Genomic DNA, 23998 nt, shown 5'->3' with positions numbered 1-23998 from the left:
TTTTTATCACGTGCAATTTGTTTTGGACAGGTGTGAATCAGCAAGGCATCCAGCCCATCATGGGTTTTTTCTCCATGGAAGGGTCTCGGATACCTCCCACATGGTCCATGAGGAGCAAAGTCAAACCTTCCAAGGAAGTCTCGAATGGTGATGTGGTTACCACTCGGAGATGGGAAAAATTTGCCACTCTGGCAGCAGTGGATGGATCTTTTGCTTTCCCACTTTATCTTGTCCGCATAGCCTTGCAAGGTGCCACATTGCTCTGGTGGCAGATTATCTCAAGTGCCATGGTGTGAACACTAGGGACCAATGCCATTGGGCATGCCATGTACAATGGTTGATCTGAAACTTTCTTTGGTCAGAAAGAGACGGTAGGTCCGCGTGGGCCTTGGCGCGAGCTTGTTTAGCCACTATTAGCTTTTAGGCAAGCTGATAGTGCGGGGTCTCCAACCTGGGGCAGAGGCTAGAGCCCTGGAGGGATTTTCTCGAGGCACATTTCATCTCAGCTCTCGTCCCGGGTTGGCCCCTGGACTCCTGATGTGTGGTGGTTCTTCTCTGCTGATCCCTTGAGAGAGCTCAATACCTCCTTTGACGACAGGGTTGGGACCGCACTTGGTGTGCCCTCCGCTCCGACCGGGGCCATCTATTGGGGTCCGATCCCAATACTCTTGAGGTAGTTTTTGCTGTGGCTCAGCTCAGACTCTGGGGACTTGAAGAGTTCCGTCTTAATGCGAGAGGACCCAACAGTAGCACCTCTCAAGGGTTCGTGTAGAGCCTCCATCATGTGTTGCGAGACATGGACTCAGCCATCCCCCACGACTGGCTTCTCTCCCCACTGCCGATCCCCTGGACAGTGCGTCGATGGCTTCTTTCTCTGAGACAAAAGGGACCCTATCTTGATAATCAGCTCGGTGGGAGGCCTCCCTTTGATCACTATGCAGGTTGGTCCCCATGGCAGCCTCATTCGCTCACAACAGTTTTTCAATGGAGCCACTTGCAATGTATCATAGATGTTGGCCCTGATAGGGACCCTCAGCCCTCGGGTACAGAGGGGACCCCACCCCGCTGCCCCCTAGCCAGGGAAAGGCCCGTAAGAGATATAACCACCAGAACCAGCCGCCTGCCCATGCATATGGGATATAGGACAAACTGCCATGTCAGCCCACGAGGACGGAGATTAATTCTGACACCCGCCTACAGTGCCACCAGGCAAGGATCAACCTCCTAGCAATGAGCATAGGCACACATGCAGGTGCCGCAACAAACCAGGCGAATGTGCTGCCAAGATCACACAGACACCAAGAGGTGCAGCAAGCACCTTGTACAGTACCCACGCATGCCTTCTCTGGTACCACTGTTGGCCCTGATAGGGACACTCGGGTACAGAGGGGTCCCCACCCCACTGCCGCCTAGCTAGGGCGTCTCTCTCCACCCCTTAAAGGTACTGGGGTGAGAGAGAGGAGTACTGTCAGAGTCTCTCAGAGATATAACCACCAGGAAATGGCTGCCTGCCCATGCATATGGGATAGAGGACAAACTGCCATGTGTCAGACAGCCCACGAGGAGGGAGATTAATTCCAACAATAGATGGGTTTGTAGCTGATTTTAACAAATGTTCCTTACATTGTATCATTGATGGGTTTGTGTGCATCTAGTCTGAAAGGTAACCTGCTTTTATGCGTTCTTTCATTTTTATGGATATGTGTGGCAGGATGAAGCTTTCAGCGTGGGGCAAGTTCGTTCTGATAGAATGGTCAATCTGATTGGTTGCTGTTATGAGGGTGATGAACGCTATCTAGTTGCCGAGTACATGCCCAATGAAACCCTCGCGAGGCATCTTTTTCATTGTAAGTATTAGTAGTAGTAAGTTGCATTGCTCAACTTTGATACTCTGTTTTCTTAGAAAATAACTAAAAAAAAAACTGTAATGGTTGTATTGTTGTGGCATATAAATTCAAATTTGGATGTGTGTTTAAATGTAGGCCTGAATACCGAGTGCAATGGGTTGTCCCATTTAAATTGCGAAACAATCTTGGGCCACAAAATTTTTGGTATGGTGCTTGTTAGGACCACATACGTAGAAACCCTATTTAGGGTTAGGAATAGTATGCATTGAATCTGGATTGATGAGACCGCGGTAGATTGTCGCTCATGACTCTCCTCCCAGCCATAGGCTTCCTTCCGGAACCATCCCCAAGCTAGAGGTCGGTTTGCCGCGATTTAGCCAAGCCTCGACAGCTGCCCTGGCATCCCATACATGATACTACCAATCCGCATGCTTGCTTGCAACTACTCTGGCCGTGATGTCTTGCATGCCTTGGAGACTCTCGTTCCACGTGGGTACATCATATACTCATAAGTGAGCGTGAACTTACTTATATAGTAATAACCATGTTATATTTGGCTCAGTGCATTTATTATTAAGTCCTTAAACATAATTAGCCTCTAGTTAGCCTTTTATTCTTCCTAGGCCAATCTAGACCTCATCCTTGCTAGCCCTTATCCCTTGGGTGGGTCCTATGAGCCCCACACCTAGCTAAGCCCTAACCCTAACTGTGGGTTAGCACATCCCTTAATCACAAAATGACAGAATTCCGAAGAGGTAACTTGTTTATCTATCCAATTCCATCCAGACATGAAGGTCGGAGTTGGACACAAAATTGAAATGTAACGAGTCCCACACTAAGGACAACCCTAGCTCCAATCCACTGCACAATCGAGCCCTTTGCCAAACTCTCTGTGCCAGTGCGTGCTACAAAGTTGCTAGTGCCTCCCGTTTGCACTTTGTTTTGTGTACTTTACCTAGAGCACACGTTTGTATGGCCATGAGTTAATTGAATCAACCTATACACCCATGATAAGTTGTACCAACTTTCCCGCCTCATGCATAGACCTATGCACACTACCAGTGATGGTGAAAGCGGCTAATAGCTCTCTCTCAAAGCCATGCTGGTTACACCATGTGATACATGGATCCATGCACGAGGAAAATTCTCTAGCACAACCAAATATGCATGGGCAGGTACCTAGGAGTACAACATTCTGATCACGAGACCCCCTTTGTCAGCAACCCAAACAACGAAGGGCTAGACTGAAACCTTGTTCCTAATCGCTTCAAGTATGAGCAGGTTGTGTTACTTTTTTGCGTCTTTTGGCTGTAAATTCCTCCCTTCCACGAGAATTAGTCTTAGCTACCTTGAGGCCCTTCTTGTGATTGAATAGAGCTTTCTCCGCAAAGATGAAAGAAGCAAATCCATTCCCAACTTGCTTCTGGTATGGCAGAGGCTTACTCACATAGAATGTGTTCCCATGGAAGTTTCTAGTGGAGATCCCACAACATGGACTTGAAAGCTTGCAAGAGAAAAGAACCCCCAAACCCTCACGAAGCTAGACCAATATCTGAAACTTTGGGACTACATAAAACCTTTCTCACAAAAGCAAGAAATGTGATTGACTAAAGGTTTAACGTTGAGTCTAACCTTGGGGCAAGTAATCAACTCCACTCCCATACCACTGTGTGTCCATTCCACTGTCCTCACATGTCCCTGAAGACAAACACACGTCCTCCTCAACAAGAGGTTCACTTCCACTCGGTAGGAAGTATAAATGTCACCATCTCCGCATCCATGGTCTACAGTCCATAATACAGGTGGATTTCCTTATGATTACAAGAATCAAGGGATCGAGTGCCTCCGTGGAATCTCATCCACCTATGATGGAGCACTAGATGCCTCCATGGAACTAGGCCCACTGTTGGGCATAACTGACCTTTGTGGGATCCTCACACAAAAAGTGTCACAAAGTGTAAACCGGCCTTCAGATAAAGCAAAGGGCGGTGGAACAAACATTTGCACATAAAACACTTCAACACCATTGAGGACCTAGAAAAGGAAAACAAACAGGGGGAGCTAGAGTGCTCCTGCAAATAGTACACGGACACCGATTGGCCCCAAATCGCAGTGGCGCCCCTTGCGGTATTTCTTTAATTGATTTTAAGAGCTTTGATTACAATATAAGGCTGGTAATTCAGCCGTCCCAGTAGAACTCCTGAAGCCTGCAAAGAACCTGCATCTGGCTTCTTGTCCACACGGCATCCACGAACAAGTCCAGCCATTGTTCATATCGAAAGACTCTTCTCACATTGAGTCTGCATACAGAAGCTTTCTCCCATGATCAAGGCTGCCACAACCATCCATAGCCTCTCACACTATGAACAGCATCACACCCTGACATATCCAGTGCTCCTGTATCACAACACAGACTCCCAACTGTCTCTCAAAAGAGTATCACAGCACAGCATACCATACAGTTGACACACCTGTACAAACCCTCTCTACCATCCAAGGGTACTATCCATCTCTGTCATGGATTCCCCGACCCCTGTCTTGTCAGTAGCAAGGCTGTACCAAACATGTGTCCACTCCTGTACCTTCTGCCTGCATGTGACCTATCTCCTGGAGAAACCCAAAAACATGTTTCCTCGCCAACAACGGCATACATCTAGTTACCTGTTCCCTCATGAAACATCTGTCAACATAGAGATGCCCATAGCTGTAGTTCCCACTGTTCCTTTCTAGCAAGAGAAAACAATCTGCTCCATGAGCACGCAGCCATGCGAGCTTGCTTCACTCCCATGCCAAGAAACATAACCACATGACCTGTACTTGTAGCCAGAAATCCAAGTACATTGCTGAATTTGCAGCCAAGCAAAAACAGCCCATAAACTGTCCCAAACCAAAGCATAGAGAAGCTGAAAGTTCCATCAGTTGAACGCCATCGACATGATGTCTATGTTCATGGAAAACCAGCCCTTGTCCACCTTTGTGTCAGGAGAAACCAGCCCTTGTCTACTTTTCAGCAGAGGGAGAGAGAGAAAGAGAGAGAAAGGAGGCCTGTGTCTCTGTTCTGAAGCACAGCACAGCAGCCAGCCCTTTAGTCTCCAAAAAGCATGCAAAAATAGACACCCAGATGCGCCTATATTGCCTGTAGCGCAGCCCGCCAGCAGTACCCTTCTGCTGTCCATACAGGCCTGCATCTATCACCTGGACCAGCCGCCAACCAATCTGCAGCAGCCGTACAGTTCTGCCACGTGGACTGTACCTGCACATGCGCCGCCTTGAATCTGCAGCAACCTGACCTGCGCCGCCTGTACCTGCATCGCCTGAATCTGCACCTGCAGCAGTCTGATCTGCCACGTGGACAGCACCTGCACAGCAGCCGTACAGTCCTGCAGCAGTCGTACAGTTCTGCTCGGGTTCTTCTGTGCGCAGCCAGCATGCAGTCCACCTCTCCCCAGAAAAGCACACGCTTCCTCATCAGATAGGCGCCTGAATATCCAGATGAGCAGCCCTCCTGACTGGAAAAGCACACCCACACAAAAGATAGGCGCCTCCTTGCTTTTTTCTGCCCAACAGCCCCTCTTTTACCAAAAAGCTCACACGTGGCCCCAAAAATAGCATAAGGGCCACGTTTCTTTAATGAAAGGCTTAATAAATGATTTTAAAGGTTTTTAAACCTTCAAAGCTAAAATCTCCTTGCCCCCTTTCACACATGGGGTTGTCCACACATGGGCTTCCATCTTCACTCCCACCTGATGCCATTCACACTGTCCACCATGTGCCCGTGCACATCTGCATCTTGTCCAGAGAAAAACACAGGGTCATGACATACCCCCCGCTTGAAAAATGGCAAGCGTCCTCGATTGCACTCAATGGCACAGTAAAGCATCTCATGAGCAAAGATATCCCATATGGCAAAAACAATGGCCTTCCAATGCATCTGGATGATAGAACAATCATCCTGCACAATAAGCCACACTGTCCTCTTGCTTGTTCCTTCAGAACCTACAGCAAAAGTCTAAAACCAAATGGAAACACGTTAACTGTGTTAGCCAAAAACAAAACCATGCGTCATTCTACATATGGCACACATATGCATGACACATATATGCATTCGCAAACAATATGCTCCTCAAGTTGCTCTACCTACTCCAAAGTAACAGTCTAAGGGCTTCTCGCAAGCCTTACGCCCATGGGCATCCCGCAAGACCCACGACTGAAGGTAAAACATGAGCATACGAAAGCACTCAATGCATCCAAACACTACATCTACCAAGTACTTTCCCACATATGTTCTCATGGCCATCCCGCAAGAGTTACACCCACCAGTGGTGCATCCATGAACATAATAAAGCACTTGATGTATCATACCAACATACATGCAGCACATGACACAATGTAGAGTATTTCCCAATGTATTCTCAATGGTACCAGGATCCAATGGCACCAGAATACAAAAATACCTCTACCTCAAAAAGTGAATGCATACATGCACAAACAGAGTTCGATCCATATTTCCATGAACCAAACCAACTCTAGGACTGCTCGCAAGACTTATGTCCTCCATAGAGTTAGCCATAGTTGCAGTTATAGTTCCAGGTGCGCACGACTGCCAACTTTACCATCTCATGTGACTAGTACACAATATCATAGAAGTCCCATAAGCAGATGTACTGTCAGCCTCAGTACCTTCGGGTGAATACAAAGATGTCACCAAGCGACTCCTAGATAACAAATGAGCCTGTCTGTAACAACAAGGGAGCGGAGGTGCTACCCCCCTCTTGAGCATCAGGCAATGCTCCAGACCTATGCTCTGCTGAACCTGAATGAGCCGTAACAAGAGTCGACTCCAACTCATAGGTATCAAGATAAAGCTGCAACTCCTGAGGTGAATCTGCTAAGTCACCCTCCTCCATCCACTTCGCATCCATCAGTGAACCTCCTCCATCCACTTCATATCCATCAATGAACAGCTCTTGAACTTCACAGGATAGCGACGGGAAACCTTACCCTGTACCTTTCTTTCCTTATGTGCCAGTATATGCTCAGGAATAAGAACCTCGTCAAGTTCCTCCACTTCCATCTGAGCCTCATCTGATACATCCTCAGGCACCCAAAACCTGCTTGCACTCCACCCAAGTGATAAGCACAAGTCCTCGATGAAGCATAGTAGATTACCACTAACATAGAGAGAAACTGTCTTCCGAACCCATGAAGCCTCTATGAAGATACGACCGGTGACTAACTGTCGAATGTTTTGCACCATAATACTTCAACTGCTTCTTGTTCCTGGCCGACTACTTCTTGTCCTTGGTGTCTTTTCTCCTGAGCTTCATCTTCAGCTCTTGCTCTTCACCTCATATAGGCAGACACAAAATCCTGTCCTGTGTCCTGCACTTCCTTTTCACTTTCCTCATGTTGAAGCTTTTGATGTGACTCTCATGAGACAACCACGAGCTCGCCCCCTTAGGAAAGTTGGCGATTGTCCCGACCAAAGCAACCACGGACTCGCCTCCTTGAGAAAGTCGACGATGTGTCCCGGCAACGGCACCTTGTAAACCGGCCTTCAGATAAAGCAAAGGGCGGTGGAACAAACATTTGCACATAAAACACTTCAACACCATTGAGGACCTAGAAAAGGAAAACAAACAGGGGGAGCTAGAGTGCTCCTGCAAATAGTACACGGACACCGATTGGCCCCAAATCGCAGTGGCGCCCCTTGCGGTATTTCTTTAATTGATTTTAAGAGCTTTGATTACAATATAAGGCTGGTAATTCAGCCGTCCCAGTAGAACTCCTGAAGCCTGCAAAGAACCTGCATCTGGCTTCTTGTCCACACGGCATCCACGAACAAGTCCAGCCATTGTTCATATCGAAAGACTCTTCTCACATTGAGTCTGCATACAGAAGCTTTCTCCCATGATCAAGGCTGCCACAACCATCCATAGCCTCTCACACTATGAACAGCATCACACCCTGACATATCCAGTGCTCCTGTATCACAACACAGACTCCCAACTGTCTCTCAAAAGAGTATCACAGCACAGCATACCATACAGTTGACACACCTGTACAAACCCTCTCTACCATCCAAGGGTACTATCCATCTCTGTCATGGATTCCCCGACCCCTGTCTTGTCAGTAGCAAGGCTGTACCAAACATGTGTCCACTCCTGTACCTTCTGCCTGCATGTGACCTATCTCCTGGAGAAACCCAAAAACATGTTTCCTCGCCAACAACGGCATACATCTAGTTACCTGTTCCCTCATGAAACATCTGTCAACATAGAGATGCCCATAGCTGTAGTTCCCACTGTTCCTTTCTAGCAAGAGAAAACAATCTGCTCCATGAGCACGCAGCCATGCGAGCTTGCTTCACTCCCATGCCAAGAAACATAACCACATGACCTGTACTTGTAGCCAGAAATCCAAGTACATTGCTGAATTTGCAGCCAAGCAAAAACAGCCCATAAACTGTCCCAAACCAAAGCATAGAGAAGCTGAAAGTTCCATCAGTTGAACGCCATCGACATGATGTCTATGTTCATGGAAAACCAGCCCTTGTCCACCTTTGTGTCAGGAGAAACCAGCCCTTGTCTACTTTTCAGCAGAGGGAGAGAGAGAAAGAGAGAGAAAGGAGGCCTGTGTCTCTGTTCTGAAGCACAGCACAGCAGCCAGCCCTTTAGTCTCCAAAAAGCATGCAAAAATAGACACCCAGATGCGCCTATATTGCCTGTAGCGCAGCCCGCCAGCAGTACCCTTCTGCTGTCCATACAGGCCTGCATCTATCACCTGGACCAGCCGCCAACCAATCTGCAGCAGCCGTACAGTTCTGCCACGTGGACTGTACCTGCACATGCGCCGCCTTGAATCTGCAGCAACCTGACCTGCGCCGCCTGTACCTGCATCGCCTGAATCTGCACCTGCAGCAGTCTGATCTGCCACGTGGACAGCACCTGCACAGCAGCCGTACAGTCCTGCAGCAGTCGTACAGTTCTGCTCGGGTTCTTCTGTGCGCAGCCAGCATGCAGTCCACCTCTCCCCAGAAAAGCACACGCTTCCTCATCAGATAGGCGCCTGAATATCCAGATGAGCAGCCCTCCTGACTGGAAAAGCACACCCACACAAAAGATAGGCGCCTCCTTGCTTTTTTCTGCCCAACAGCCCCTCTTTTACCAAAAAGCTCACACGTGGCCCCAAAAATAGCATAAGGGCCACGTTTCTTTAATGAAAGGCTTAATAAATGATTTTAAAGGTTTTTAAACCTTCAAAGCTAAAATCTCCTTGCCCCCTTTCACACATGGGGTTGTCCACACATGGGCTTCCATCTTCACTCCCACCTGATGCCATTCACACTGTCCACCATGTGCCCGTGCACATCTGCATCTTGTCCAGAGAAAAACACAGGGTCATGACATACCCCCCGCTTGAAAAATGGCAAGCGTCCTCGATTGCACTCAATGGCACAGTAAAGCATCTCATGAGCAAAGATATCCCATATGGCAAAAACAATGGCCTTCCAATGCATCTGGATGATAGAACAATCATCCTGCACAATAAGCCACACTGTCCTCTTGCTTGTTCCTTCAGAACCTACAGCAAAAGTCTAAAACCAAATGGAAACACGTTAACTGTGTTAGCCAAAAACAAAACCATGCGTCATTCTACATATGGCACACATATGCATGACACATATATGCATTCGCAAACAATATGCTCCTCAAGTTGCTCTACCTACTCCAAAGTAACAGTCTAAGGGCTTCTCGCAAGCCTTACGCCCATGGGCATCCCGCAAGACCCACGACTGAAGGTAAAACATGAGCATACGAAAGCACTCAATGCATCCAAACACTACATCTACCAAGTACTTTCCCACATATGTTCTCATGGCCATCCCGCAAGAGTTACACCCACCAGTGGTGCATCCATGAACATAATAAAGCACTTGATGTATCATACCAACATACATGCAGCACATGACACAATGTAGAGTATTTCCCAATGTATTCTCAATGGTACCAGGATCCAATGGCACCAGAATACAAAAATACCTCTACCTCAAAAAGTGAATGCATACATGCACAAACAGAGTTCGATCCATATTTCCATGAACCAAACCAACTCTAGGACTGCTCGCAAGACTTATGTCCTCCATAGAGTTAGCCATAGTTGCAGTTATAGTTCCAGGTGCGCACGACTGCCAACTTTACCATCTCATGTGACTAGTACACAATATCATAGAAGTCCCATAAGCAGATGTACTGTCAGCCTCAGTACCTTCGGGTGAATACAAAGATGTCACCAAGCGACTCCTAGATAACAAATGAGCCTGTCTGTAACAACAAGGGAGCGGAGGTGCTACCCCCCTCTTGAGCATCAGGCAATGCTCCAGACCTATGCTCTGCTGAACCTGAATGAGCCGTAACAAGAGTCGACTCCAACTCATAGGTATCAAGATAAAGCTGCAACTCCTGAGGTGAATCTGCTAAGTCACCCTCCTCCATCCACTTCGCATCCATCAGTGAACCTCCTCCATCCACTTCATATCCATCAATGAACAGCTCTTGAACTTCACAGGATAGCGACGGGAAACCTTACCCTGTACCTTTCTTTCCTTATGTGCCAGTATATGCTCAGGAATAAGAACCTCGTCAAGTTCCTCCACTTCCATCTGAGCCTCATCTGATACATCCTCAGGCACCCAAAACCTGCTTGCACTCCACCCAAGTGATAAGCACAAGTCCTCGATGAAGCATAGTAGATTACCACTAACATAGAGAGAAACTGTCTTCCGAACCCATGAAGCCTCTATGAAGATACGACCGGTGACTAACTGTCGAATGTTTTGCACCATAATACTTCAACTGCTTCTTGTTCCTGGCCGACTACTTCTTGTCCTTGGTGTCTTTTCTCCTGAGCTTCATCTTCAGCTCTTGCTCTTCACCTCATATAGGCAGACACAAAATCCTGTCCTGTGTCCTGCACTTCCTTTTCACTTTCCTCATGTTGAAGCTTTTGATGTGACTCTCATGAGACAACCACGAGCTCGCCCCCTTAGGAAAGTTGGCGATTGTCCCGACCAAAGCAACCACGGACTCGCCTCCTTGAGAAAGTCGACGATGTGTCCCGGCAACGGCACCTTGTAAACCGGCCTTCAGATAAAGCAAAGGGCGGTGGAACAAACATTTGCACATAAAACACTTCAACACCATTGAGGACCTAGAAAAGGAAAACAAACAGGGGGAGCTAGAGTGCTCCTGCAAATAGTACACGGACACCGATTGGCCCCAAATCGCAGTGGCGCCCCTTGCGGTATTTCTTTAATTGATTTTAAGAGCTTTGATTACAATATAAGGCTGGTAATTCAGCCGTCCCAGTAGAACTCCTGAAGCCTGCAAAGAACCTGCATCTGGCTTCTTGTCCACACGGCATCCACGAACAAGTCCAGCCATTGTTCATATCGAAAGACTCTTCTCACATTGAGTCTGCATACAGAAGCTTTCTCCCATGATCAAGGCTGCCACAACCATCCATAGCCTCTCACACTATGAACAGCATCACACCCTGACATATCCAGTGCTCCTGTATCACAACACAGACTCCCAACTGTCTCTCAAAAGAGTATCACAGCACAGCATACCATACAGTTGACACACCTGTACAAACCCTCTCTACCATCCAAGGGTACTATCCATCTCTGTCATGGATTCCCCGACCCCTGTCTTGTCAGTAGCAAGGCTGTACCAAACATGTGTCCACTCCTGTACCTTCTGCCTGCATGTGACCTATCTCCTGGAGAAACCCAAAAACATGTTTCCTCGCCAACAACGGCATACATCTAGTTACCTGTTCCCTCATGAAACATCTGTCAACATAGAGATGCCCATAGCTGTAGTTCCCACTGTTCCTTTCTAGCAAGAGAAAACAATCTGCTCCATGAGCACGCAGCCATGCGAGCTTGCTTCACTCCCATGCCAAGAAACATAACCACATGACCTGTACTTGTAGCCAGAAATCCAAGTACATTGCTGAATTTGCAGCCAAGCAAAAACAGCCCATAAACTGTCCCAAACCAAAGCATAGAGAAGCTGAAAGTTCCATCAGTTGAACGCCATCGACATGATGTCTATGTTCATGGAAAACCAGCCCTTGTCCACCTTTGTGTCAGGAGAAACCAGCCCTTGTCTACTTTTCAGCAGAGGGAGAGAGAGAAAGAGAGAGAAAGGAGGCCCGTGTCTCTGTTCTGAAGCACAGCACAGCAGCCAGCCCTTTAGTCTCCAAAAAGCATGCAAAAATAGACACCCAGATGCGCCTATATTGCCTGTAGCGCAGCCCGCCAGCAGTACCCTTCTGCTGTCCATACAGGCCTGCATCTATCACCTGGACCAGCCGCCAACCAATCTGCAGCAGCCGTACAGTTCTGCCACGTGGACTGTACCTGCACATGCGCCGCCTTGAATCTGCAGCAACCTGACCTGCGCCGCCTGTACCTGCATCGCCTGAATCTGCACCTGCAGCAGTCTGATCTGCCACGTGGACAGCACCTGCACAGCAGCCGTACAGTCCTGCAGCAGTCGTACAGTTCTGCTCGGGTCCTTCTGTGCGCAGCCAGCATGCAGTCCACCTCTCCCCAGAAAAGCACACGCTTCCTCATCAGATAGGCGCCTGAATATCCAGATGAGCAGCCCTCCTGACTGGAAAAGCACACCCACACAAAAGGTAGGCGCCTCCTTGCTTTTTTCTGCCCAACAGCCCCTCTTTTACCAAAAAGCTCACACGTGGCCCCAAAAATAGCATAAGGGCCACGTTTCTTTAATGAAAGGCTTAATAAATGATTTTAAAGGTTTTTAAACCTTCAAAGCTAAAATCTCCTTGCCCCCTTTCACACATGGGGTTGTCCACACATGGGCTTCCATCTTCACTCCCACCTGATGCCATTCACACTGTCCACCATGTCCCCATGCACATCTGCATCTTGTCCAGAGAAAAACACAGGGTCATGACACAAAGTTAGTAAATCACTGCTGTCCTAAAACCTAGGGCATAACCAAATGGTCTTTGACTGACGCAAAAGCTCTCAAACTTCTTATCTCTCATGCACAATTGAGGCAGCCTCTTTGTACATAGGGTACAAGCTTTTACATTGATTTGGCCATCATGAGAGAGAGAGAGAGTATGTGATGAATCTAGTGCTCAAAGTACTAGCTGTCTTAAGAATTACCTTGACCAAAACTCCTTCACACAACTCTAGTGCCATGCTCGGGACATCCAAGAAGATTTGTTATCTTGCTGTCCCTCATGGATTGGCACCCACCCCGCATGGTTATCCAAGGTTAGCTATCCATAAAGGCATAGAGCATCCCAATCTAAAGACTCAGAAGCACCGGAAGACCTTACATGAAATAGGTCCTATTGTCCCATACCTTCAGGACTTACCCCATGTAAACCTCCCCATTAGGTACACAAGTCTAACGTGGAATGGCCATTTTCCCCCTAGGACTGGACCTTGATGCAACCAAACCTCTCTCTAGATGCCATGGTCAAACCTGCAATCAACCTAGCGAGAGACCAAGGTACCACCATGTCCCCTACCTTAGTTTCTCGTCGAGGTAATAGTCTAGCTGTTATGTATGTGGACACTAATCTAAAGATTAGGGACCTAATTCAGCAGGGTAAGGGGCCCCCAAGATTATGGGTTAGCAGGTTGATACTTGGCTAGGGTTTTTGGATTGATAAAACAAACGTAAGGGTTGTTTATAGTAGGCTAGCTATTTATGGTGTAGTTTCACTATATAAGTGAGGGCTTGGGTTATCATGAGACATAGTTGTGCAGATGCACCTTTGAAGGTCTGGCTTGGACCAGGATAGCAAACATGCTCATGCCTTACACATGGGGAGTACATAGGGTTGGCGTGTCGAAGGTCTTCGGGCAAGCTTTGGTGGTATGGGATGTGTGAGTTAGACATGGGTTTGTGGGATTGTGCCAGAGCCTTAGCCTTCGCTAAGGGGAGACTAGTGGGTGCCGGTTGTTATCAGGAGGTGAGCTAGCTTTCTACCTCATCATTTGGTTTTGTACTAACCTTTGTTTCAAAAGTGATAAGGGTAGATCCTTTGGAGGACTTTACACCGGCCACTAGTAAACTGTCCAGATATAAGGTCTCCCACGACCTCTGCTTCTAGAACTAGCTCAGTATTTGGCTAGCTGCCATAAGGAGTCGTTAGAATTGAATTTATTAAATAGGGGTTTTTTACAAAAAGAACGTAGCATAAGTTGAAAAAAAAAACGTCGTTATAAGAGTTTCCTAGTTATGACCTATGGAATTTGTAAACACTCATCATATGATCCTATGGTGCAGGTAGAAAAGCACACTAAAAGCCGAAAAAGCACCGCCACTGCTACTTTTCCATGCATATCAATGTCTTTGCTTTTGTATGTGCACAAATAAGCGCCATCTTAGCTCAAACTAGCTGAGCTTTTTCCCTCTTTTGTCTTTGGGTCCGTTACCACCATGTATCTTGGAAGTTCGGGAAAACTAGGCTGTTAGTCAGTTCTAGAAGATCTTGGCGATAGCTTCTCTCCATTCGAAGTTCCACAAGCCTTGTATCAGCAGGTCTAGCTTTGATACCAATGTTAGGAGCACATACCTAGAAATCCTATTAGGGTTAGGAATAGCTTGCATCAAATCTGGATAGATGACCGCGATGGATTGTGGCTAGCGACTCTCCTTCTAGCCACAGGCTCCCTTCTGGAATCATCTTCAAGCCTGAGGTAAGATTGCTATGAGTTAGCCAAGCCTCAACAGTGCCCCATGGCATCCCATACCACCAGTCCGCCTGCCTGCAGCGAGATTGATAGATGACTGCGATAGATTGTGGCTAGGCGACTCTCCTCCCAACCATAGGCTCCCTTTTGGAACCACCTCCGAGCGTGAGGTCAGATTGCTGTGAGTTAGCCAAGCCCTGGCAACGCGCCCTAGCATCCCATACCACAAGTCCGCCTGCTTGCTTGCAGCCACTTTGGCCATGAAGTCCTACACGCATTGGAGACCTCTCTCTCCACATGGGTACCTCATAATACTCAAAAGTGAGCATCAACTCACTTATATAGTAATAACGAGGCTATATTTGGCCCACTGCTTTTATTATCAAGCCCTTAGCCATAATTAGCCTCTAGGTAGTGTTTTATTTTCTCTAGGCCAATCTAGACCTTTTCCTTGTTAGCCGTCAGCCCTTGGGTGGGGCATGTTGGGATTCGGAGTCTCGTATGTGTGTATCCATCTCTGTGTGTACCCAGCATGTACGTGTATCTATGTTTGTGTACCCACTTGTGTTTGTGTGTGAATATCCCCTAAAAGGGTTATTGTTCTTGGATATGTAACATATGTGTGCGAAAGATGTATGCTAGAGAGAGAAGTAGTACACGACTAAAAATAATATTGCTGTGACGTGTATTAGTTAATTTTTCCAATGCAGCACATGTACCTTTTATATGTACAAAGGATGCCTCTGTGACATTAGTGCTTATGTCATCACATAAATATCTAGATACTATTTGGTGACCCCTCCAAGAGGTGGTTCACACACACACAAACACACAAACATATAAGTTAGTATTCACTCCCTTTTTAGGGATGTTCACACACACACACACACACACATACTACCACATATTTGACGAGGCTTAGAAGCCTCACACACACAATTAAGATCTCAATTCCCAACAATCCCCCCCACAAGGGAGTACCTCATATTGTGTTGAGGATAAATCTAGGCTCATGGTTTCTCATGCTAGTTTTCCAGGTCAAGGATAAATCGCGTGGCTCTTAGTCTCATAGGCCAGTTATGGGTCCCAAGGGTAGAGTACACACAGGGTCAAGTCACTCACAACACAACAACACACAATACAATTGAAAACAACACAAACTTTGGAAAGGCCATACATACTCACAAAGACGGCACATAAATTTGACCTACATTTTTGCATTGTGGCACCACATTTTTTCATCATCGCCCCTTGATTCCAACTTGGCCTACTCATTTGGTGGCTCAGAGGTTGAATCATTTCATAAAGTAGATTTTTCATCTCTTTCCCCTCGGGAAAATTAGGGTTTCCTAAAAATTAGGGCTTTTTGAATTTGATGATATAGGGAGGTGAAGCAACTCTCGAATGCTTTCATTGAAAGGCCTCTCGTACAAAAATCATCTAAGGTGTGGTGCTGTAGTCCTCCTGCGAGTCAGATATCAGAATGATGTCATCCGCATAGAGTAATAAATTGACCAAAACCCTTGAGAGTGATGCATCACTCTCTCCTCTCTATCTATGAAGTCCATGACCTCATCTATGTACAAGCCAAAGAGTGTCGGGGAGAGTGGGCAGCCCTACTTCACCCCCATAGTGCTATGTATCTCCTTTGACAGACCACCTGGGCATCTAGCTCGTCTCGTTACCCTCTCGTATAAAGCAATGATCCCCCATATCATATCTAAAGGCACCCCAAGAGTCTGCAATCACTGTAGGAGCTGGTCCTGTGGCACTATGTCGAATGCTTTGCGGAAATCCACAAAGCAACAATAGAGTCTTTGCTCTCGTGACTTGGCCTGCTCAATCAGGCTCCTCAAGGTGAAGATATGATCCAGTGTGCAGAAGTTACTGCGGAACCTAGCCTGTCTTGGAGCACGAAGACCCTCCCTCTCACCTAGGGAGCTGAGTGCTGTCTCAAGTACTGATCCATATATCTTGGTTATAAATGGCCAACCATGAGAGTCCTGTAGTTTCCGGGGTGCATCGGGTCACCTGATTTGTGAATGGGGGTAATGATATTCATGCTCCATGTGTGTAGGAAGCCCTCTACAAGTGCCCTGTTGAAGAGGTGTGCAAGGAAAGGAGCTATGATGGTAGAGGCACAAGAGAAGTGCTCACCTCGTATCCCTGTATGATATGCAGATCTCCCATGATGTAGCCTCTTAAGAGCTTTCTCTACCATACTCGAAGTGAAAAAAGTAGAGGTGGTGGGTCGAGGATCGGGTGGAGAGGGTAACGGGGCTGATCTGGTACATGGTAGAGGGACTTTGTATAATCATGCCAGGTGGTCGGATCAGTGATGATGGGTGTGGGTGGTCGTGGCTCACGAAACCGCCTCCAAGCCTTTTTCGAGTTAATGCTCAAGAATACTTGGTACAACTCCCAGTATTGTTCGATTTCGTGTTTCCTCCTCTTCCGACGAGTTGGAGCTCGGTTTAATCTTTGAGCTTCATGCTCAGAGATCTCCCTTAGTTCTTTCTGTCGTTTGAGGCGAGTACGAGTCTCATGACACTCGTCGTCATACCAACCATTATAGGGCATCATTCCTACTTTAGTTTTAGAGGGGCTATGGGTGGTATCAGGGAAGCTGGCAATGGCAGAGGAGTGGAGTATATCAGTCAACTGTGATGTGAGTATCTCCAGAGGTGCCGCGGGATCCTTGTCAAGTAGACCATGGTAAAGGCTATCCTGATATATGTGGTCAGTCATGAGTGAAGCGGACAATGGTGTGGTGGGTGGAGGGGGTGCTGAGGCGGGGGAGGGGGGGGTGCTATCATGGTGAAAGATAAGTATGTATGATCAGCTCTGATGGGTATGGGGGGTACTGAGAAATCATGTATGAGCTGAGCTGTCTCCCGGGAGCCTAGGATGTAATTCACTGTGCTACTTCTACCTCCATATGGAAAGCATGCAAGTCCTCCTGAGTCCTGACTGTGGCCATCTCTTCATCCCGTTATAGACGAGGAGACGGTGGCGCGATCCTAGCTCCAGAAGCTCCCGTCCATAGTATTTGACTGGCTTAGTATCTGCAGACACCCTCCGTGATCCAGAGTCCTCGTCCTCCTCTAGAGTAGGTAGCTTTATGGGATCTCCCTCAAAATCATATGCAGTGAACTGTCTGCACCTCGTCCTGGCATTGAAGTCTCCCACTAGTAAGACCTCTCCCAGTCTGAGGTACTGTGTGAGAGCGAGACCCACATGCCTGTTTTATGTGGGTGAGACTTCAGCTGACAGAGGTCAGGAGTATGTACATTGCTGTGTTTTACTTTCCACCAGATACCTCACATTATGCCACGAATACAGAGGAGATAAGAGGAGGAGATAGAGGAGGTGGAGGAGACCGGAGGAGCTACATCACTGTACAGTGCTCTTGATAATGCTGATCCTCAACTGAAGTTCTGTTCTGAATAGAATGGCCACTCCTCCCGATCCTCTAGCTCTACCTGCACTCCGTGTGCTCCCCACTGCAATCCTGTTACACGTGGCAGACCTCTCTAAGGGCTTTGGTGTGTCTCTATAAAGAAAATAATGTCCCTGTTTTTGATCACATCATCCATCCGGCCTGGGTCCGACCATAGTGCTCCATTGTAGTTCCAGACTGCAAGCTGTATCTGTGTCTCACAGGCCATGTATCCCTATGCAATCACCTTGCCATCAATGATGACATGGCCATCTGTGTAGACTGCTTTCTTCCCTTACGTTCGGGCTGCCCGTACTTTTGGCATGAGCTGTTTCCGGTGCTTCACCTCGGCCTGTGTGAGGTCCTCATCTAGGTAGATGGGGATGCCCTCCAAACCTCGGAGAATGACCCTCTTCTTGAAGAAATCAATCTGCTTCACTTCGTTCTCAAACTGGAGGATAACCGCCCGTGGGTGTGAAAGGTCCTTCCCTGCCCGCCATGCTTTGAGGAAGGGAGTTGGGTATTCATCCTTATATCTCAATTTGTAGCATAGTTGTATCCCGTCCTCTTGGGGTGTGGTACCCTCTTTCTCCACTATGCTGGTCACTCTCACAATAAGTCTTTTTGGATGGTTGCATTTACAATATCCACCCCGTTAAGTCCCTTGGACTTGTGACCACCTTCCATTCCTTCTCGCCGCTCGGCCTCCTCTTTGATGCCCTTCTTGACCACGTCCTTCCATTCCATGGAGAAAGTGTGCTTGGTCGCTTCAATCTTGGCTTCCATATCCCAGGCTAACTCCTCTAGACCGGGCAATTCTCCTTCCTCCGGCATGACATTCTTAAGATCCTCCATGGTGATGGCCATGTTGTTCTTGAGGGTCTCGACTCTCCACTTGGGCTTGAAGTTGTTGGATCGTGGCGTCCTTTCCCTCCATCTTCTTTTCCATTGAGGTGAGCTTGTGGGCCAACTCTTCATTATGTTGATGTTCGGCTTCGTATTCCTTGGCATGTCTATCTTCTTGTATCACCAATATGTCACGTATGCACCGGAAGCCTTCCTTTGCATGGGCGCCTAGTGCATTGGTCTCCTTCCCGGGTACTAGGAGTAGCTCCATTCCTTTTATTGCAGCGTTGAGAGCTGCTAAAAGTGATCCGACAGTCATGGTGTTTGTTAATTTTGCCGCTCTGCTGTGATTGCTGTATCTCCTCCTTTTTTTGTAAACAGTTCAGAGGCTTCTTGGGGGCCTGAGAAAATTATGTTGCTGCCTTGGGGGCTTGAGGAAGGGATGCACAGCGGGCAGAGGGGGCGTAGGCACCAAAACAGGTGCAAAGCGTGCAGAAGCAACGCCTAGCGCACAAGCGGGGAGGGGGGGCGGGCAGCGCCAAGTTGGGAGAGAGACACAGAGATTAAGTGTCTACTAAAGACCCAACGGGCCTATGAGACCAAAGTGATACAATAATGTCCATGGCATATCTCAGCATGGAATGGAAAATGAGAGAGAGAGAGAGAGAGAGAGAGAGAGAGAGAGAGAGAGAGAGAGAGAGAGAGAGAGAGAGAGAGAGAGAGAGAGAGAGAGACTTTTATTAACGTCTTAAAAAGACCGCTAGGGTCTATGAGACAAAAAGTTGTTACAAAGTATCCAAGTGTTACAGTGTGATCTTTGTAAAACAAAAAAATAAAACGCTGGAAAAAGACCACTAGCTACAAATACAAGTAGCATCCTTAGGAATACATCATCAGGAATACAATAGCACGATGACCCAAGGTCCAAGGAACATCAAGTTAGGGTGGTTGGTGGAGAGGTCTCATCATCATCCTCAGGAACTGTGTAAAGGGCATCAATGTCCACATGTCCTATGTGGGCATCTCTGTATCGCTGGAGCATCTCCGGGACTTGGAGTTGACAGGTGCAGCGTCTATGCGGCCTAGTAGGTCTAGGTGCCTAGCTCGTTGTGTCTGAACGGCTTGGTCTATGGTAACCCCGAGGAAATGGAGAGGCTCTTGTGTGCACTCTCTGACTCATGTGAGAGGTGGGGGGGTCTTGGGTGGGTTCCTGTATCAGGCGGTGATGAGAGGCTTCCTGGTTCCTATGAGGTATATGTGATCATAGTTGTCAGGTACGATACTGTACGGTTCGTATGATACGTTCTTGTACGGGAAAATACGGTATGATATATATATATATTTTTCTTATCGTATGATAAAAAACGGTGTTTTAAAAAAATACTTATAAACTTAGGTATTTCCAATTCGAGATATGGAGTATTTAAAAAAGATCATAGTATAGAGGAAGCTCAAACAGCCATAGACAAGCAAAAAAGACCATTACCTCCCAAATTTTTTTTTTGGGGAAAAAAATATTTGTGAAAAAAAATTATGGTGTCGTGTGCCGTATGGAAACAACCATGTCTGTGATCCGAGGCTGAGAGAGAGAGTAGTCACCTTCTGATATATGCGTGAAAAGACTTCCAAACAAGCTTTTGTCCAAAAACTCTTCTATGTTTTAAAGTTTGCTTTTCTTAACTTATGAAGGGATAAGTGCCCAAACACCTCAATATCGTTGGCTTTGGCTTGTCATGGGTGCCCACACATAAATGTGTCTGAAAGCCTTTACTCCCGAGCCCGTTTATTAGTTGTCCGTCCTTGCTTTTAATATAATGTGGACTTGCACAGGCCAATGTTAGTGTTCATAAACAATAATTCTATAAATTATGTTTAGTATATACTCACGACCCCCAAAACCCATAAGACCACCTCTTTAAGCCCAAGCATGTGTGCACACACGCATCCATAGGGGTACCTAATTCGAGGCATATATGGGCATTTTTCCTAAATTTCTCTCCAAATGCCCAAATTCGATTCCACCCCCGCCCCCCCGCAACAACCCCCCCCCCCCCCCCCCCCCCCGCCCCCAAGTTTTGATCAAACTTTGGGCATTCCGCTGGTTTTCCCTTAATGCTTAAAAATGGGGGGAAAATTAAGGTGTTTAGGAAAAAATTGGAGGAAATGTCCAATTTTCCCTTGAAATTTTCCCAAATTCGGGCATTCTCTCAAAATCCCAAAGTTTGAGGAAAGTTGGGCATTTTTCCCAAATTTTCCTCAATTTTTTGCATTTTAGGGCTTTAATCGAACATATGTTTCTTGGAGCACTTACACCTTAAACGTGATTAAGCCCACAATTAAAGATAAAATTTCAGATTTGTACATTCATGCCACACTAGGGGTTGAAGATGGGCCGATGCCCCCCCCCCCCTTTTCCCTTTTCCCTTTTCAAGGTATCTCTTAGCAAAAGGAGTATTGTCCTTGTACAAGATGCAGGTTCTTGGGAGAGTCCCCAAATCCCGTGCGCATTATATTATCCAAAACAAACAAGGATCCTTGTAACCATTGGTTACCAGGCCAAAAGACACTCGCAAACATGCCGCATCCCACCACAATGTTTGCATGCCTGTAAGCAGGGTTGCAGGAAACGACTGCGCCGCAGGCGGAAACGCCATTTCAGCGTTTCCTTGCAGCGGCGAACGTTTCTAATACGCGGAAACGTGCAAGAAACGGGACACGTTATTTTTTTGCCACGTGTTAAATCGCCTCAATAATTTAAAATTTTTTTTGGGCTTTTTCGTTTCGCGTAAGTGACGCGTTAGTTTTTTAACGCGTAGAATTAAAATGCGTGTTCTCTACGCGTTGCGTCGTCTCTACGCGTTGCGTCGTCTGTCAACAATGCGAAGCAAGACTTGGACCAAGCATTGTCTACATAATTGGGCAGACCACTTCAGCATTTGTACTCTCTTTCTCTCTGTCACTCTCTCTCCATCACCATGTCTGCCTCCAATGTCACTGGAGAAACAGTCTGAGGGTAGAAATCCTAAGAAAGAGTGCTTCTGCTTTGATTGTGCGCCACATACTGTGATCTTTGAGCATTGCAAGTGTCCACTTATCATTAGAGGCTATCTATCCCTTGACCACGCCATCCGAGAGAGAGCCCGCAAGTGCAAGTGTCCGAGCATCATACTCTTACCAGAGTGGTTGTGTGCTAACAAACAGGACACTGCTTTTCCACCAATCACCCGAAGGAGAGCACCGCTATTTTCTTGAACCTCGCCACAATATGTTTTCCTCACCATCTGCTTCACAAGGTCCTCCACCAACAGGGTTTCGGGTAAAAACACCACATTCTCCGGAGCCTTTATGGAAGTACGTGACAGAGAAAGGTGCATTTGGTAAAGGTGGGACCAAAAAATGGGCTTGCTCATTTTGTAATTGAGAGTTTGGAGGATCCTATCCTCGTGTGCGCGCACATTTGTTGGGGATCACAAAGGAGGGGATCCAACTTTGTTCGAAGGTTTCACCAGAAGACAAGGCACGTATGGCTAGAGAAGAGCATGAAAGTGCTAGCAAAAAGAAGCAGAAGATCACTCATGCTACACATGCGTCCGGGAAGCAATCCTTGTCGCAGCCTTCGGTGGAAAGTATGTTTCAAAATGCGTCTAGAGAAGAAGTGGACGAGGCAGTGGCTCGCTGTTTCTATGCTAATGGTTTGTCCTTTACTCTTGCCCGTTCTCCATACTTTCACTCCATGGTTTCTGCTATTTCTTCTTTTGGGAAGGGTTATAAATCCCCAAACTATGAAAAATTGCGGACCACACTCTTGGAGAAGGAGCGAGAAAGAGTGGCTACTTCCCTCTGTCTAGTGGAGGCAAGTTGGGCGGAGTATGGCTGCTCCATCATTTCAGATGGGTGGACAGATACAGCGAAGAGGCCTTTGCTTAATTTCATGGTGTCAAACTCTCATGGAGTATTGTTCAAGAAGTCCGTGGACACAAGTGGGAGCCAGAAGATAGCAGAATTCATAGCGCAGCTTCTCAAGGAGATTATTATGGAGGTTGGCCCTAAAAACGTGGTTCAAGTGATCACAGACAGTGCAGCAAATTGCAAGTTGGCCGGTCAACTCATCGAAGAGGAATTCCAGCACATCTTCTGGACTCCTTGTGCAACTCATTGCTTGAATCTTTTACTCAAAGACTTATCTATAATTGAGTGGATGAATACAGCTATAAACAACGGTAAGAATGTGCAGCAATTCATAGCCAATCATGATGCTACGAGGGCAATGTTTAGCAAGCATTCCAAGCTTAAGCTCATAAGAGCAGGCGATACCAGGTTTGCCTCAAACTTCCTTATGCTCCATCGACTTGCCAAGGTGAAGGAACCCTTGAAGCATCTTGTCACAAGTCAGGAGTGGGAGAAATGGAAGAGCCAAAGCAATGCTGCTCAGGAGGTAGAGGATCAAATTCTTTCAGCTGCATTTTGGGAGGGGATTGAAAAATATGTAAAGGTTTGTTGGCCAATTATGGCCATGCTTCGCATTGTTGACAGAGACGAGCCATGCATGGGCTTTGTGTATGAGGGCATTGACCAGGCACTTGAGAAAATCAAGGAGACACTCTTGGAGTATACAAGTGGTGAAGCAATGCACGAAGAAATTCGTGCAATTGCAGAATACAGGTGGAATATGCTTCATTCTCCCCTTCATGCCACTGCCTTTCTTCTCAATCCTATGTTGTTCTTAAAGAATGCACATAAGGATAAGGAAATCATGAGAGGATGGAGGTATACCTTGGACAGGATATGTCAGAATGCCAATGAAAGGACTATCTACAAGGCTCAATTGGCAAGGTACATTGGGAAGCAGGATGATTTTGCAGACATTGACGCTCCTGGGGACATGCTAAAGTTATCTCCTGTTGCGTGGTGGCAAATGTATGGTGTAGGTACTCCTCAATTGCAAAGATTAGCTATAACTCTCTTGTCTCAAGTTTCGAGTGCATCCGCTTGTGAGCGGAATTGGTCTACATATGGCTTCATACACTCCATCAAGCGCAATCGCCTTGGCCATAAGATGGCAGAGGATTTGGTATATGTCCATAGTAACCTCAGGTTAACCTCTCGAAAAGA

The 23998-nt window shown here is 47.0% G+C and overlaps 2 protein-coding genes across 4 annotated transcripts in view; both read left to right on the top strand.

The window, feature by feature from the left end:
- LOC147619801 (serine/threonine-protein kinase BSK1-like) overlaps window positions 1-23998 on the top strand; it is a 113178-nt gene that overhangs the window by 3812 nt on the left and 85368 nt on the right. For all 3 annotated transcript variants that reach the window (XM_086825639.1, XM_086825637.1, XM_086825638.1), the window contains exon 3: window positions 1712-1847. In XM_086825639.1, coding sequence (XP_086681765.1) covers window positions 1712-1847 — 136 coding nt within the window. The remainder of the gene's footprint in view (window positions 1-1711; window positions 1848-23998) is intronic.
- Window positions 22410-23998, top strand: part of LOC147619802 (uncharacterized) — a 1723-nt gene continuing 134 nt past the window's right edge. Inside the window, exon 1 of the mRNA XM_086772751.1 lies at window positions 22410-23998. This exon is cut by the window's right edge and continues 134 nt beyond it. Within this exon, the coding sequence (XP_086628877.1) occupies window positions 22410-23998 (1589 nt within the window).

Source organism: Cibotium barometz, chromosome 32, assembly GCF_041138505.1.
Source record: "Cibotium barometz isolate CiBa-2024 chromosome 32, ASM4113850v1, whole genome shotgun sequence".
Lineage (NCBI taxonomy): Eukaryota > Viridiplantae > Streptophyta > Polypodiopsida > Cyatheales > Cibotiaceae > Cibotium > Cibotium barometz.
The sequence above is the reverse complement of the archived record's forward strand: the minus strand, read 5'-3'. Positions and strand labels throughout refer to the sequence as shown.